Below are 12,109 nucleotides of genomic sequence, written 5' to 3'. Positions count from 1 at the left end.
GATCGCTCCGTGGTGGCCGAGGAGACCTTGGTTCTCTACTCTGGAACTTTTGTCAGTTGCTCCTCCTCTTCGTCTGCCGGTTCTACCGGACCTATTGCAGCAGGGCCCGATTTGGCACCCTCGCCCAGAATGGTGGGCGCTGACCGGATGGAAATTGAGCGAAACATCTTCCAACGTGCAGGTCTTTCCTCAGATGTCATAGACACTTTGTTAGCGTCACGAAAGAAGTCCACTATCCGCATATACAATTGTGCCTGGAGAGCATTTCATAGATGGTGTAGACGCAAGAAGATACCTCCACTGAACCCATCAATACACTCCATACTGAGTTTCTTACAGGAGGGCCTTGACAAGGGGTTGAGTCCGGCAACTCTGAAAAGACAGCGGCCATAAGGTCGGTGTGGACGGACGATAGAGGTGCGTATCTCGCAGCTCAGCCTTTGATTCAGAGATTCCTCAGAGGGGCCTCCCTGCTGAAACCTCCTACAGCCCACCACTTTCCCACGTGGAGGCTTAATGTCCTTTCAGCCCTAACCAAGCCACCTTTCGAACCAGTGAGTAACATAGCTCTCAGATGGTTGAAGCTCAAGACTGTCTTCCTAATAGCTATAACATCTGCTCGCAGAATTTCAGAGTTGAGTGCCCTGTCTTCGTGCTCGGACTTGTGTGTTTTTCACAAAGACAAAGTAGTCTTGAGGACAGACCCGACCTTCCTGCCCAAGGTGTACTCGGCTTTTCATCACTCTCAGGAGATCAATCTGCCATCCTTTTGCCCTAATCCAGGACACCCTAGGGAAAGAGAGTGGCATAAGCTGGACGTGAGAAGATCTCTCAAGATGTACCTAATCAGGACACAGGAACTTCGACAGACGGATTCCTTGTTCATCAACATCTCGCACCCTAGGAAGGGTCATCGCATGTCGCCGTCTGCGATTGCGTACAGCATCAAGTCCTGCATTAGAGAGGCCTACATAGCCCAAGGGATCGACGTTCCACCTGGTATAACTGCCCACTCGACAAGAAGTGCGGCCACCAACGCGGCTCTGAGAAAGAATGCTTCCGCGGAAGAGATTTGCAAGGCGGCCACATGGTCATCCCTGACCACATTCATCAGACACTGTCGTCTTCACACAAATGCTTCAGCGGATGCGGCCTTTGGAAGGAGGGTGCTACAGCATGTCATAGAAGACGAAGATGCAATCCCACCCGAATCATGAGGCACTGCTTTAGGAGCACCCAAGATGTCCTCCGCCTCAGAGGGAGAACGGCCCCTTGGATACTCACCGTGAAGGGTCCTTCTCCTCTGAGAAAAGGAGGACATCTTGCCCGCCCATGATCTTCGTCCTCATCATGCTCATCTCCATACCTTCCTGATACACCTTTGCCTCTCTATAGTGATTCTTAGACGCTATGATGTTTCGCGTCTATGCTCACGTTGCTGTTATGTCTGTTTGTTGTTTCTTACACGTTACTGTTACTTACCTGTTTAAAGTTTCTTCTCTTAATCCACTCATTATCCAGTTTTTTCTGTGTGAGGGATCAGATACTGCTGAGGGGAGTCACCCGAACTGAGAAGCCAAGGGTGATCCCACCCACCAGAGGAAGAGGAAGAAAGGTTTGTCAACTTCCTGCCTCCCCGATTGGACAGTGGGAATCACCCAAGATGTCCTCCTTTCCTCAGAGGAGAAGGACCCTTCACAGTGAGTATCCAAGGGGCTGTTTCCCCAAGATCCAATACATCGGAGAAGGTGTTTCCATTCCCTGAATTCTTCGAGAAGCAACTGAGGGCAGAATGGACTGAGCCAATGGCAAAAAAATCCTCCCCTGGGTATAGTTAGAAAGTTGTACTCCTTAACATCTTTTACCAACCAGTTTTTACAGCTGCCTCTCGTAGGTGCCCCCATCTTGGCTCTACAATCATCTGGTCTCCTCTCAGCAGACGGGGAAGGCTCCATCTGTGATAACATGGACAAGAAAGCTGATTTTGTCCTCAGAAAGGCACATGAAGCTACCGCCATGGCCATAAAAGCTTCAGTCATTGCCTCTGCGGTCACCAGGGCATCAATTGTGTGGTCACGGAAAATGCTACAATTTATTCCTTCCAACCACAGAAGGCTAACTGAAGGAGCCAACAGGATTCTTACAGCCAACTTTCATGGTGGACGTGACACCGGAGTCCATGTACTTTTCTGCCAGACCCATGGCTTCTGCCGTGGCCACCAGACAGTCTCTATGGCTGAGAGCATGGCAAGCTGACTTCCACTCTAAAGCCATCATCTCCTCCTACCCCTTCCAAGGCGACAAACTATTTGAGACTCCCTTGATAAGATCTTAGTTGAGACTAAAGACAAGAAGAGTGCGGTCTCTATATCATCATGACCGGAGGCCATCAACGCATCATTCCTTTTGTTCTCAGGGTGTTCTGCCAAGATTTGCCTGAGGTAACAAATCCTCCCCTGGACCTCGTACAAGCAACCTCCTCAGAAGGGGAGGCTTCTCTTACAACTGCTCCAGAAGGCAATTCCACAAGAGAAATGACAGTCCAACTTGTGACCCCCAAGCTCAACAAGGCATGACTACCAGGAAGTTCTGGTGGAGGGGTGCCTTCTGCAGTTTCAGGACATGTGGATCAACTCCCAAACAGACAGCTGATCGCTAGAAATAGTTTGCTCAGGATATGTCCTCGAATTACTAAGCTTCCCACCAGATTGCTTCCTTCTCTCTCCATTTCGAACAGGATCAGAACATTCCCTAAAAACCCTGGAAGCCATTCACCATCTTCACAACATACAGGCCATAGAACCAGTTCTAAGGGCAGAACAAGGGACAGGCGTATACTCCATCTTTTTCACTGTCCCCAAGAGGAACGGAGACTGGAGGGCGATCTTGGACCTGAAATTCCTCAACAAGTTCATGAGAGTGAAACATTTCAGGATGGAATCTCTGTGATCAGTTATAGAAATGCTGCTGCCGGAAGAATTCCTCATATCCCTGGATATAAGAAGAAGCCTATCTTCACATCCCCATCTCTTCCGATCACAAGAGGTTTCTGTGATTCTGCGTCCTAGGGGAGCATCTGCAGTTTTGGGCATTACCTTTTGGCCTGTCTACAGCTCCGCGGGTGTTCACGAAGATCTTAATACATCCAGTTGCCAAACTCAGAGAGGGGGGCATCTACAAACATCCTTATCTAGACAACCTCATTTGTTCCAGTTCCAGGTCTCAAGCACTAAAAAACACAGAAATCACAATCAGGTTTCTGCAGGATTTCAGTTTTCAACTCAATCTCTTAAAGAGCTCCCTCAGGCTCAGTCAAAGGCTTGAGCACCTCAGAGTCATCCTAGATACAAACCAAGAATGCATCTTCATGACCAAAACAGAAACAGAAAAGATCAGACAAATGTCTGTCACAGTCATCAAAGCCAAATCCACCTCAGTGATGATCTTAGCCAGGTTAATGGGACTCCTCATCTCCAGCATAGATGCCATTCAATGGGGACGATTGCACACCAGACATCTGCAGCATCTTCTCAAACCATTCCAGTTCCGGATCATGCACAAGAGAGACTTATCTATCCAGGTTCCAGTTGTCGTGAAAGCCAACCTAAAATGGTGGACAACTCTCCTTGAAACAGACATCAACAGACACCAACCTGATGGGCTGGGGAGCCATCCTGGAGGGTTCTCTGGCACAGGATCAATGGTCAGAAGCAGAAAAGCAGCTCCCAATCAATCTCCTTGAGCTTCGGGCAATATGACTGGCCCTCCTACATTTCACGCCACAGATAGTGGGTCATCATGTGCTAATCTAAATGGACAATGTATCCGCCAAGGCCTACATCAACCATCAGGGAGGTTCCAGGTCAACATCCCTCCACGGGGAGGTTCTGGGAATCCTCTCATGGGCCGAAAAGAATCTGGCCTCCATCAGAGCAGAGCACATTAAGGGTGTATAGCGAACATGCAAGTGGACTGGCTCAGCAGACAACCCTTTCAACAGGGGGAATGGTCCCTACGATCAAATCTATTTCACCTAATCACAAATCAGTTTGACAGTCCTCAACTAGACCTGTTCGCCTCCCTGACAAATCACTAGGTAGGTGAGCAGATTCTTCTCCCAGTACTTACACTCAGAAGTGGAAGTGAAAGATGCATTTGTCACAGTGTATGCCTTCCCACCCTTTCCGGTTCTACAGAAGTTGCTGAGGAAAATCAGAGAACAAAGAGAAGACTTGATAGTGGTGGCACCATACTGGCCCAGGCACCCATGATTCTTGACTCTGCAGAAGTGATCAGTCCTTCCGCCAATGACAATCCCAGTTTCTCCAGACATACTCCACCAGGGCCCTGTATGGCACCCACATCCGGAGCACCTCCACTTGACTGCATGGAGATTGAATGGCAACAACTTGTACATCTAGGATATTCACAGGAGGTGGTCAGCATCTTACTGGCTTCCAGAAAAACTTCCACCAACAGAATTTATAATGCAGGGTGGAAAGCCTTTGTCAGATGGTGCCAGAGGAAAGCCATCAACACAGCTCGCCTCCGTTGGAGTCCGTACTCCTCTTCCTGCAGGACCGTACCAGTGGTCTGCGGGCAGAAACTCTGAGATGTCAAGCAGCAACCTTAGCAACAATTCTGCCACTATACCAGGTTCACAGCCTCCCAAGACACCCTCAGCTATGCAGATTCCTCAGGGGAGCCTCTCTCATGGATCCCCCACAGTCACACAGATTCCCTACATGGTGTCTTCACCATGCTCTCAGCTGTTGCCAAACCACCCTTTGAGCCTTTTAGGGAGACACACCTCAAATGGCTAGAGATGAAGGCCCTCTTTCTTATAGCAGTCACTTTGGCATGAAGGGTCTTGGAGTTGGGAGCCTTGTCAGTCGCTCCAGATCTTTGCATATTTCATAAGGACAAGGTAATACTGACACCGGATCCCACATTCATTCCTAAGGTGAATTCCACCTTTCACAGGAACCAAGAAATGTACTTACCTCATTTTGTCCAAATTCATCTCATCCCAGGGAAAAAGCATGGCACACCCTAGACATGAGATGGACTCTGAAGGTGTTCATCTCTAAAACAGAAGACATCAGAAGGACATCATCAATGTTCATTTCTACTACGTTGCCAAACTAGGGCAAGAAAATGTCCAGGACAACTAGCAGTCAGACGCTCATATCGTGCATTGCAGAAGCTTCTAAACTTCAAGGCTTTGACATGCCTTTTAGGATTACAGCCCATTCAGTGCACAGTGCAGCAACAAATGAGGCCTTTTCTAAGCATGCCACCGTGGAAGAGGTTTGCAGGGCAACTATGTGGTCTGCCATAACCATCTTCGTCAGGCATTAGAAACTAAATACCTACGATTCCACCAACGCAGCTTTCGGCAGAAGAGTTCTTCAACATGTGTTCCAATCAGAAGGCAATTACTCGCCCAGAGAATGGGACACTGCTGTGGGAGGTCTCAGCTTCAAGATGTCTTCTGTCTCAGAGGGAGAATGGACCACTGGGTACTTACCATGAAGGGTCCTTCTCCTCTGAGGAAAGGAGGACATCTTGTCCCTCCAGAGTCATCGCCAAGCCTAGTCCAAATTAAATCGCAGTTTTTTCCTTTCATATCTATTTATTGCGTTCTTCCTGTTCTACTGTGTTCAGTCTGTTCTCTTTTTCAGAGTTACTTAGTTAATAATACTAAAGGTTCACTACTGCTTTTGGAGTTACCAAACTGAATGGAAGGGCAGCACTACCAGGAAGACAGGAAGTTCAACTTAATTCTTGCCTTTCTAATTGGAGGGTGGGAATCACCCAGCTTCAAGATGTCCTCCTTTCCTCAGAGGAGAAGGACCCTTCATTGTAAGTACCCAATGGTCCGTTTTCAGACATTTTACCATAAGCTATCTGATACTTATTTTCTCAGACAACTGCTGTTTCTGTGGAATGACATCTTTTTATCTGTAGGTTTGTTGTGAGGAATCACTTGTTGCCATCTGTCGAGGGAGAATTGTGGCTTGACTTCCTTGATTGCTGATTTGTACATGGTGTAGCCTTCTCTCCTTGTCGTAGTTAAAACAACACTATAGTCTCTTCTGACAAGCCCAAAAAGTATAATTAGTTTTCTCAGCAAAAATCCCTAAACTATACATTCAGTTATGCTTTGGTTGGGTGATTTAAGTCTAGATTTTAGTGGTTGTAGTTGCTGAAAGCTTTCATACAACATTTTAAAATTTTGGGTCAAGTTATCCTAGGCTGAAATGCAATAAAAGAATACAGAAGAAACCCAATACAAAAAAAGTACAGAAGTTTCCACATATTTTTCTGAAACTGCAGTTTACAAGTAACATTTGAGGGGGTATTAATTCAATTATTTATTATACGTATATGTATATTTCTTGTTTTTAGGGTGCCGTTTTGCCAGATCTTCCCCCATGGATGAAGTTCCTACACAGCAAACTGGGGAATCTATCTGTACCACTAAACATTCGCCTCTTTGTGGCAAAACTAATTGTGAATACAGAAGAAGTGAGTCCATCTTTGTTTTTGATAACTATAACGATGCTTCATAAATAAATGGGATGTTCTAACTTTGTTGCACTAGAGTGTTAAAACCAAAGCAGTCTCTTTGCTTCAATATTTAATGAATGAAGGTAGTTGAATATACTGTTTATGAATTTGCTTGGGGATTGTGTTATAATGGAGTATTCCTTTTTTTCTTTTTTCCCTTCTTTTTTGCCATATAATATGCCATCCAGTTAAAGCCAGAAAGAAGGGGAGCAGGATACCCCATATTCACAAATAAAAAAGATTAGGATAGGTTATTTGAAATAATAGACTAGATTCTTTGAAAGGATTCTTCTAGCCTTTTTTAGTGTAACTTTTAAAAACAGGATGTACTCTAGCAATGCAGGGATTTGTTTGCTATTTTTGAACCTGGTATACTTCATGAATTTTTCATGAATTTTCTGTTTAAAAAACACAGTAGCTGGTGTTTACAGTATATTATGAAAATAATTCCTCTGATGGTTTAGCAGAGACTTGAGGGTACTAGAGACAAATTAAAAGATGGTAGATTTTGTAGGTGGATTAAATTCTGTCAGTTGAATTATAAGGTGGTTTGTCTTTTCATGTAAGAAACATTGGAATCCAGCACATTCCATTATCAGATACAGGAAGTGAAACTTCCTACGTGTGCTTAGACTTTTCTGACTCATAGTCAGCAGCATGACCTTCTGTGTTCATACTCTTCTGTGTTGCAGGCTGTGTGGTAGTATAATTTAGTACAAGGATGAAATCAGGAGGGCAGAAAGTGGTAGTTTGTAGGGGTGTGCTAATTTGAAAATTAATAATTACATGCTAGTGTTCTTCCCTTTCAAAGCGGGGTAACTTTAGTAAAGTGATTTTCATTCTCTTTTAGTTTTCCAATATCCTCTTAAATTGCTGTTGAACGTCTGCTGTGACGAACTTCACTTAATAACAGGTTTCCGAAGTGCAGCAAAATCAGAGAGCTGGAAGGGGAAGGGTTAACCAAGGGTTAACCTAAAATGGAGAGGTTGAGTGACAGGCTGCTCCCTTTTCTCTGATTGGTCAGCACCAGCTGAAAAAAAATATATATGATCAACCAAGTGCTGAGGAGAGGGTTTTTAAAATTGTATTCCATACCATAGTTTCTGTCAGTTAGAACCAGTCTGAAGACAGTTGGTTTCTGACAAGATTTGGAGACAGGGAGTCTGACAAGAAAAGTCAGACAATTCACTTTTAGAGTGAAGGAAGAAGACTCCTTTGCCTATTTCTGAAGGAAGAAAACTCCTTTGTCTATGTCTTGTCTAAGAATTCACAGTGTCAGCATAGGGTGATGTAAGTTTTACACAGATACCAGAGAGTTATGAGTGTGTTTTGGGCGAGAGTGATTGGGTAGTGGGTTGAGACTCCCTTTCAAGCCAAAAAGAAGAGTGGTTATATCTTCTGAGGAGAAGAAGATTAATTCCTACCCAGTTTTTAAGGGGGTTTGGCTCTGTGGTGGACCCCGGGACTATTGTGAAGAGAAAATCATTTTAGACTACTCAGAAGATAGAAATACCCTCTAGTTTCAGGAAAGAAGCTAGTTAGATGCACAAAGTGATGAACTCCAGAAAACCTAAACTGTAATAGGAAACTTCTTGAAGAAATGTTGCTGTAACTAAATTACGAAATAAAACACCTCTCACTGTTAAGAACTAAGAATATATGAAAATAAGCTTTAAGGACACTGTTTTGCCTTTTACTAGGGGCATGCACCCCGCCCCCCAAAATTTGGGTTTCCTGCTTTGGGTTTACTCGAAGAGGGAAAAAATCTGGAATTACCAGAATCCCAAAGCGGCAAGCTGCTTTGGGATTCTGGCATTTAGCTCGCTTCGGTATGCTCCGTAAAGATTCGGAACATACTGAAGTGAGGGGGAGCAAACCCCCACCCCCCTGTGGAAAACTCATGCACTGCCACACACACGCCCCACTTACCTGACCGGCAGGGAGAGGGGAGGCCAATCAGCTGAGTGACAGGGAAGGCCGGAGTCGGCTCCTGCGGGGACTGCCCCGCTTCCTTCGCCGCGGCCAGCTGGGCAGCAGGGAAGGCCAGAGCCGGCTCCTGTGGGGCCCTCACTGTCTTTGCTGCCGCAGCGACCACCTGCGTGGCGGGGAAGCCTGGAGCGGGCTCCTGTGGGGCCCGCACCGCCTTCTCCGCTGCTGTAGCGGCCAACAAAGTGACAGGGAAGGCCCGAATCAGCTGCTTGGCAGGGATCTCACCGCCAAACAGCTGATCCATGGGTTTAAATGCCCCTTTCTGTGCTGCTTCGCAGTGGCATGAAAAAGGGCATTTCAACCTCTTGATCCGAAGCTTCCTGAAGTGATACGAATCACTTCGGGAAGCTTTGATTCAGGGTTTCCGAATCGGGCCCAATTCTGAAATCCTGAATCATTGTGAATTGGATCCGATTTGGGTACTTTACCCGAATCCAAAGCCCGAATCGCACACCCCTACCTGTTACACAAAGTTTATTCTGTAATACCAACAAAATTTTACCTCTGCATTTCCATCCTATGACTATACTTACTCAGTCCCTGCCTGTTAAATAAAGTTATTTCTCTGCTTTGACTGAGCAGCCCCAAGGAGCATGTTAATGTTTGTGGTTTTGAAAGTCAGTTTGTCCTTCCCTGACATGCAGATATAATTTTGGCTTTTAGCCCAGCCCAGGAACTTGATGGGGAAAAGCAAGAGCCCTCTTTTTTGTTTGGCACTAGAGACATTCAAAAAGAAATAACTTTATTGAAAAAATATGTGATTGCCATATGCATTCACTTTCTAAATATGAACCTTCTATTCAAACATTAATATAAGGTTATTGATATAACTATTTTTCAATGTCGTCATCATGAAATGATTTGTCACCAAAGCATCAAATGTTTTACTTTCAGTGCATCTCATTTTCTTGCAGAATGTTTCATTCTTTTAATTTACTGTTTAATGCTGCACAGCAGTTTCCAGAATGGCATTCTTTTATAGATTAATTTTTATTTTTCTTCTGTAGGTCTTCCAGCCATATGCAAAGCAGTGGTTAGGTCCCTTATTGCAGTTGATTGTTTCTGAAGATAATGGAGGAGAAGGAATTCATTACATGGTGGTGGAAGTAGTGGTTACCTTGCTTTCCTGGTCTAGTATTGCTACTCCCAAAGTAAGGAAGTATGGCATGCATGTTACCATAATTACCTGATCAGGTGGAGGTATATATATATTCGCCATTGACTAAGTCAAGTAGCCAATAAATTGGGACAGAGGCAGATTTTATCAGTTCTTTAAAAAAAGCATCTGTAGTAATTCATGGATAATAATTTTTAGATTAATTGATCCTTGTTCAGCTTTACTGATTGCTGAATAACTGTGAGAAAGTCCTGTGTTGCCTTTGTAATTGTAACTTATTTACTTGAAGATGTTCTTGTATGCAAAATGGCTATGCTGCATTGTGATCTCTTCACACTAGGGGATCGTTAAGGATGAAATCCTAGCTAACAGATTGCTTGAGTTCTTGATGAAGAATGCATTTCACCAGAAAAGAGCAGTGTTCAGACATAACCTGGAAATTATAAAGACAGTAATAGAGTGCTGGAAGGACTGTCTCAGCATACCTTACAGGTAACAGTCGAATAAAGATGCATCTTATAGTTGAAAACTATAGCTAGAGTAAATGAAGACTTTTGCAAAGATTTATAATTTGTGATAACAAAAACTCTCACGTAACTAAATTAAGCTATAATACTTATGGGTAGACGGGGAGGTGCATTTGACCTCAGGACACATTCGATGACTCCCAATTAGAGATGGGCATGAAACCAAACACGGAACAAAATTCTGAATGGAACAGTTGGTTCGTTTGCAAAGAAACACATTCTGTGTCTCCATGTTTTTACAGAACAAATGAATTTACCTACTGTTCTGTTTCTGCTTTTCTGGGAAGCCAGACACTTTGGAGCCATTCACTCCATCACCCAGGCAACGGTGGCAGTCTTTAGGTTGCCCCCAATCTGAGGCCTCCATGCTTGATTGGCAGCTGTCCTTGTCAAGTAGAGAACTCCCATTTCTGGCCAATCCAGCCAGGAAAAGAGGGGAGGGTGAGAATCTCTAAGGCAACTGAGATGGGCCTTCATCAGCCATGGTAACACCAATCTCTTCCTCCAAAACCATGTTAGGCAGGTCTTTCTGCCAACCAGAGTTCTCCTGGGTTGTCCAATCTTGTCTTGTCCCATAATTAGAGGAAGCCATGTGACTCCTGGTTTCATTTTCTCCAGAGAGAGGGGTAGGGAGCTTGCTGGCTGGCTGTATTGCCAGGAACTTGGGATCTTTGGTCTGCACTGCAGTGCACTTCTTGCTTCTTGAAAAGGGACTGAAAAGCCTCTTTTCTCTTGCTGCCTTTTCTTACTGGGGACTGGAGAGGTGTTTGGGAAAGGGTGCTTTTTTCCCTTTCTTCCCCCCCAGGCTAGTCTTAGCTTTTCACACACACACACCCAGGCTAGTCTTAGGCCTTTAACTGGATTCTTGCTTCTCTAAGTGAGTTTTGTTTGCTTTTTCTCCTTTTCTCCCTCTCTGCTTTTTAGAGGACCAGTCTTCTAGTTTGTTTTCGGGGGGGGGGGGTTGCCCCCTCTCCCCAGGTAGCCCTGTTTTATTTGCTTTTCTTCCTTTCGGCTTTTTGGAGGGTCTGTCTTCTGGTTTGGGTTGTGTCCCGCCCCACCCAAGGAGCCTCGTTTTTCTGTTAGCTCTTTGTATGTGCACTTGTGTGGTGTGGTGCAGTTTGCCATTTTCCTGCACACCCCTTTAGTGCCCTCTAGTTATCTTTTGAGCATCTTTACAGCCAGTGCCATTGACTGTGTGGTCTTTTGGGGGGCTTGTGCCTCTGGTGCGCTGATTTGCACCCGCATGGGGCTGTTTGCTCTCTATGTGGACTTGTGTGGTGCAGTGACGTTTGCCCTATTGTCTGTACACTCCTCCAGTGCCCTTTACTTTTATTTTGAGCGCCTCTGCATCCATTGCTAGTGACTGGGCGTTGATTTTGGGGGCCCGTGCCTCTGTTGCACAGACTCACACCCACACAGAGTTGCTCTACTCTCTCCACTGGGCACACCCATCAGAGCCCACACTGTTTTTCTATTTTTTTTTAATTTGCAATTTTTAATTTTATTCTATACAGTATACATAACACAACAATAACAGCAAATAAGGGAAAAGAACACATTCTACAACAAACTATTATCCAAGATAACATAACTTAAGTTGCTTTTATACGTAGACACTTTCTCTAATTTGTACTAAGTTGAGTAAAGGTATCTCTTCTAATAGTATAACAACTGTTTGTAATAATCTCCTTTAGAATTTGCTTGTAGTGATGCTTCATTTGTTGATAGGCACTCCAAAATCGGGAACCACTGTTCTGAAAAATAGGATCTATACTTCTGGTTGTCATAGTGAGCTAAACGATCTGCTATCTTCTCCAGTATGAAATAGTCCCAGAGTTGGTTACGCCAGTCTGAAGTGATGGAGGTGTTTTCTGTTTCCATTTGGATGCAATTACCGACATAG

At 44.7% G+C, this 12,109-nt stretch overlaps 1 protein-coding gene across 1 annotated transcript in view; it reads left to right on the top strand.

Annotated features, from left to right (window-relative positions):
• Positions 1 to 12,109, top strand: part of PRKDC (protein kinase, DNA-activated, catalytic subunit) — a 187,385-nt gene that overhangs the window by 73,468 nt on the left and 101,808 nt on the right. Inside the window, exons 48-50 of the mRNA XM_054984623.1 lie at positions 6,412 to 6,531; positions 9,570 to 9,713; positions 10,020 to 10,171. Of these exons, the coding sequence (XP_054840598.1) occupies positions 6,412 to 6,531; positions 9,570 to 9,713; positions 10,020 to 10,171 (416 nt within the window). The remainder of the gene's footprint in view (positions 1 to 6,411; positions 6,532 to 9,569; positions 9,714 to 10,019; positions 10,172 to 12,109) is intronic.

This window comes from Eublepharis macularius, chromosome 7, assembly GCF_028583425.1.
Source record: "Eublepharis macularius isolate TG4126 chromosome 7, MPM_Emac_v1.0, whole genome shotgun sequence".
NCBI classification, from domain to species: Eukaryota; Metazoa; Chordata; class Lepidosauria; order Squamata; family Eublepharidae; genus Eublepharis; species Eublepharis macularius.
Note: the sequence above shows the minus strand (reverse complement) of the source record. Positions and strands in the feature narration are given on the sequence as shown.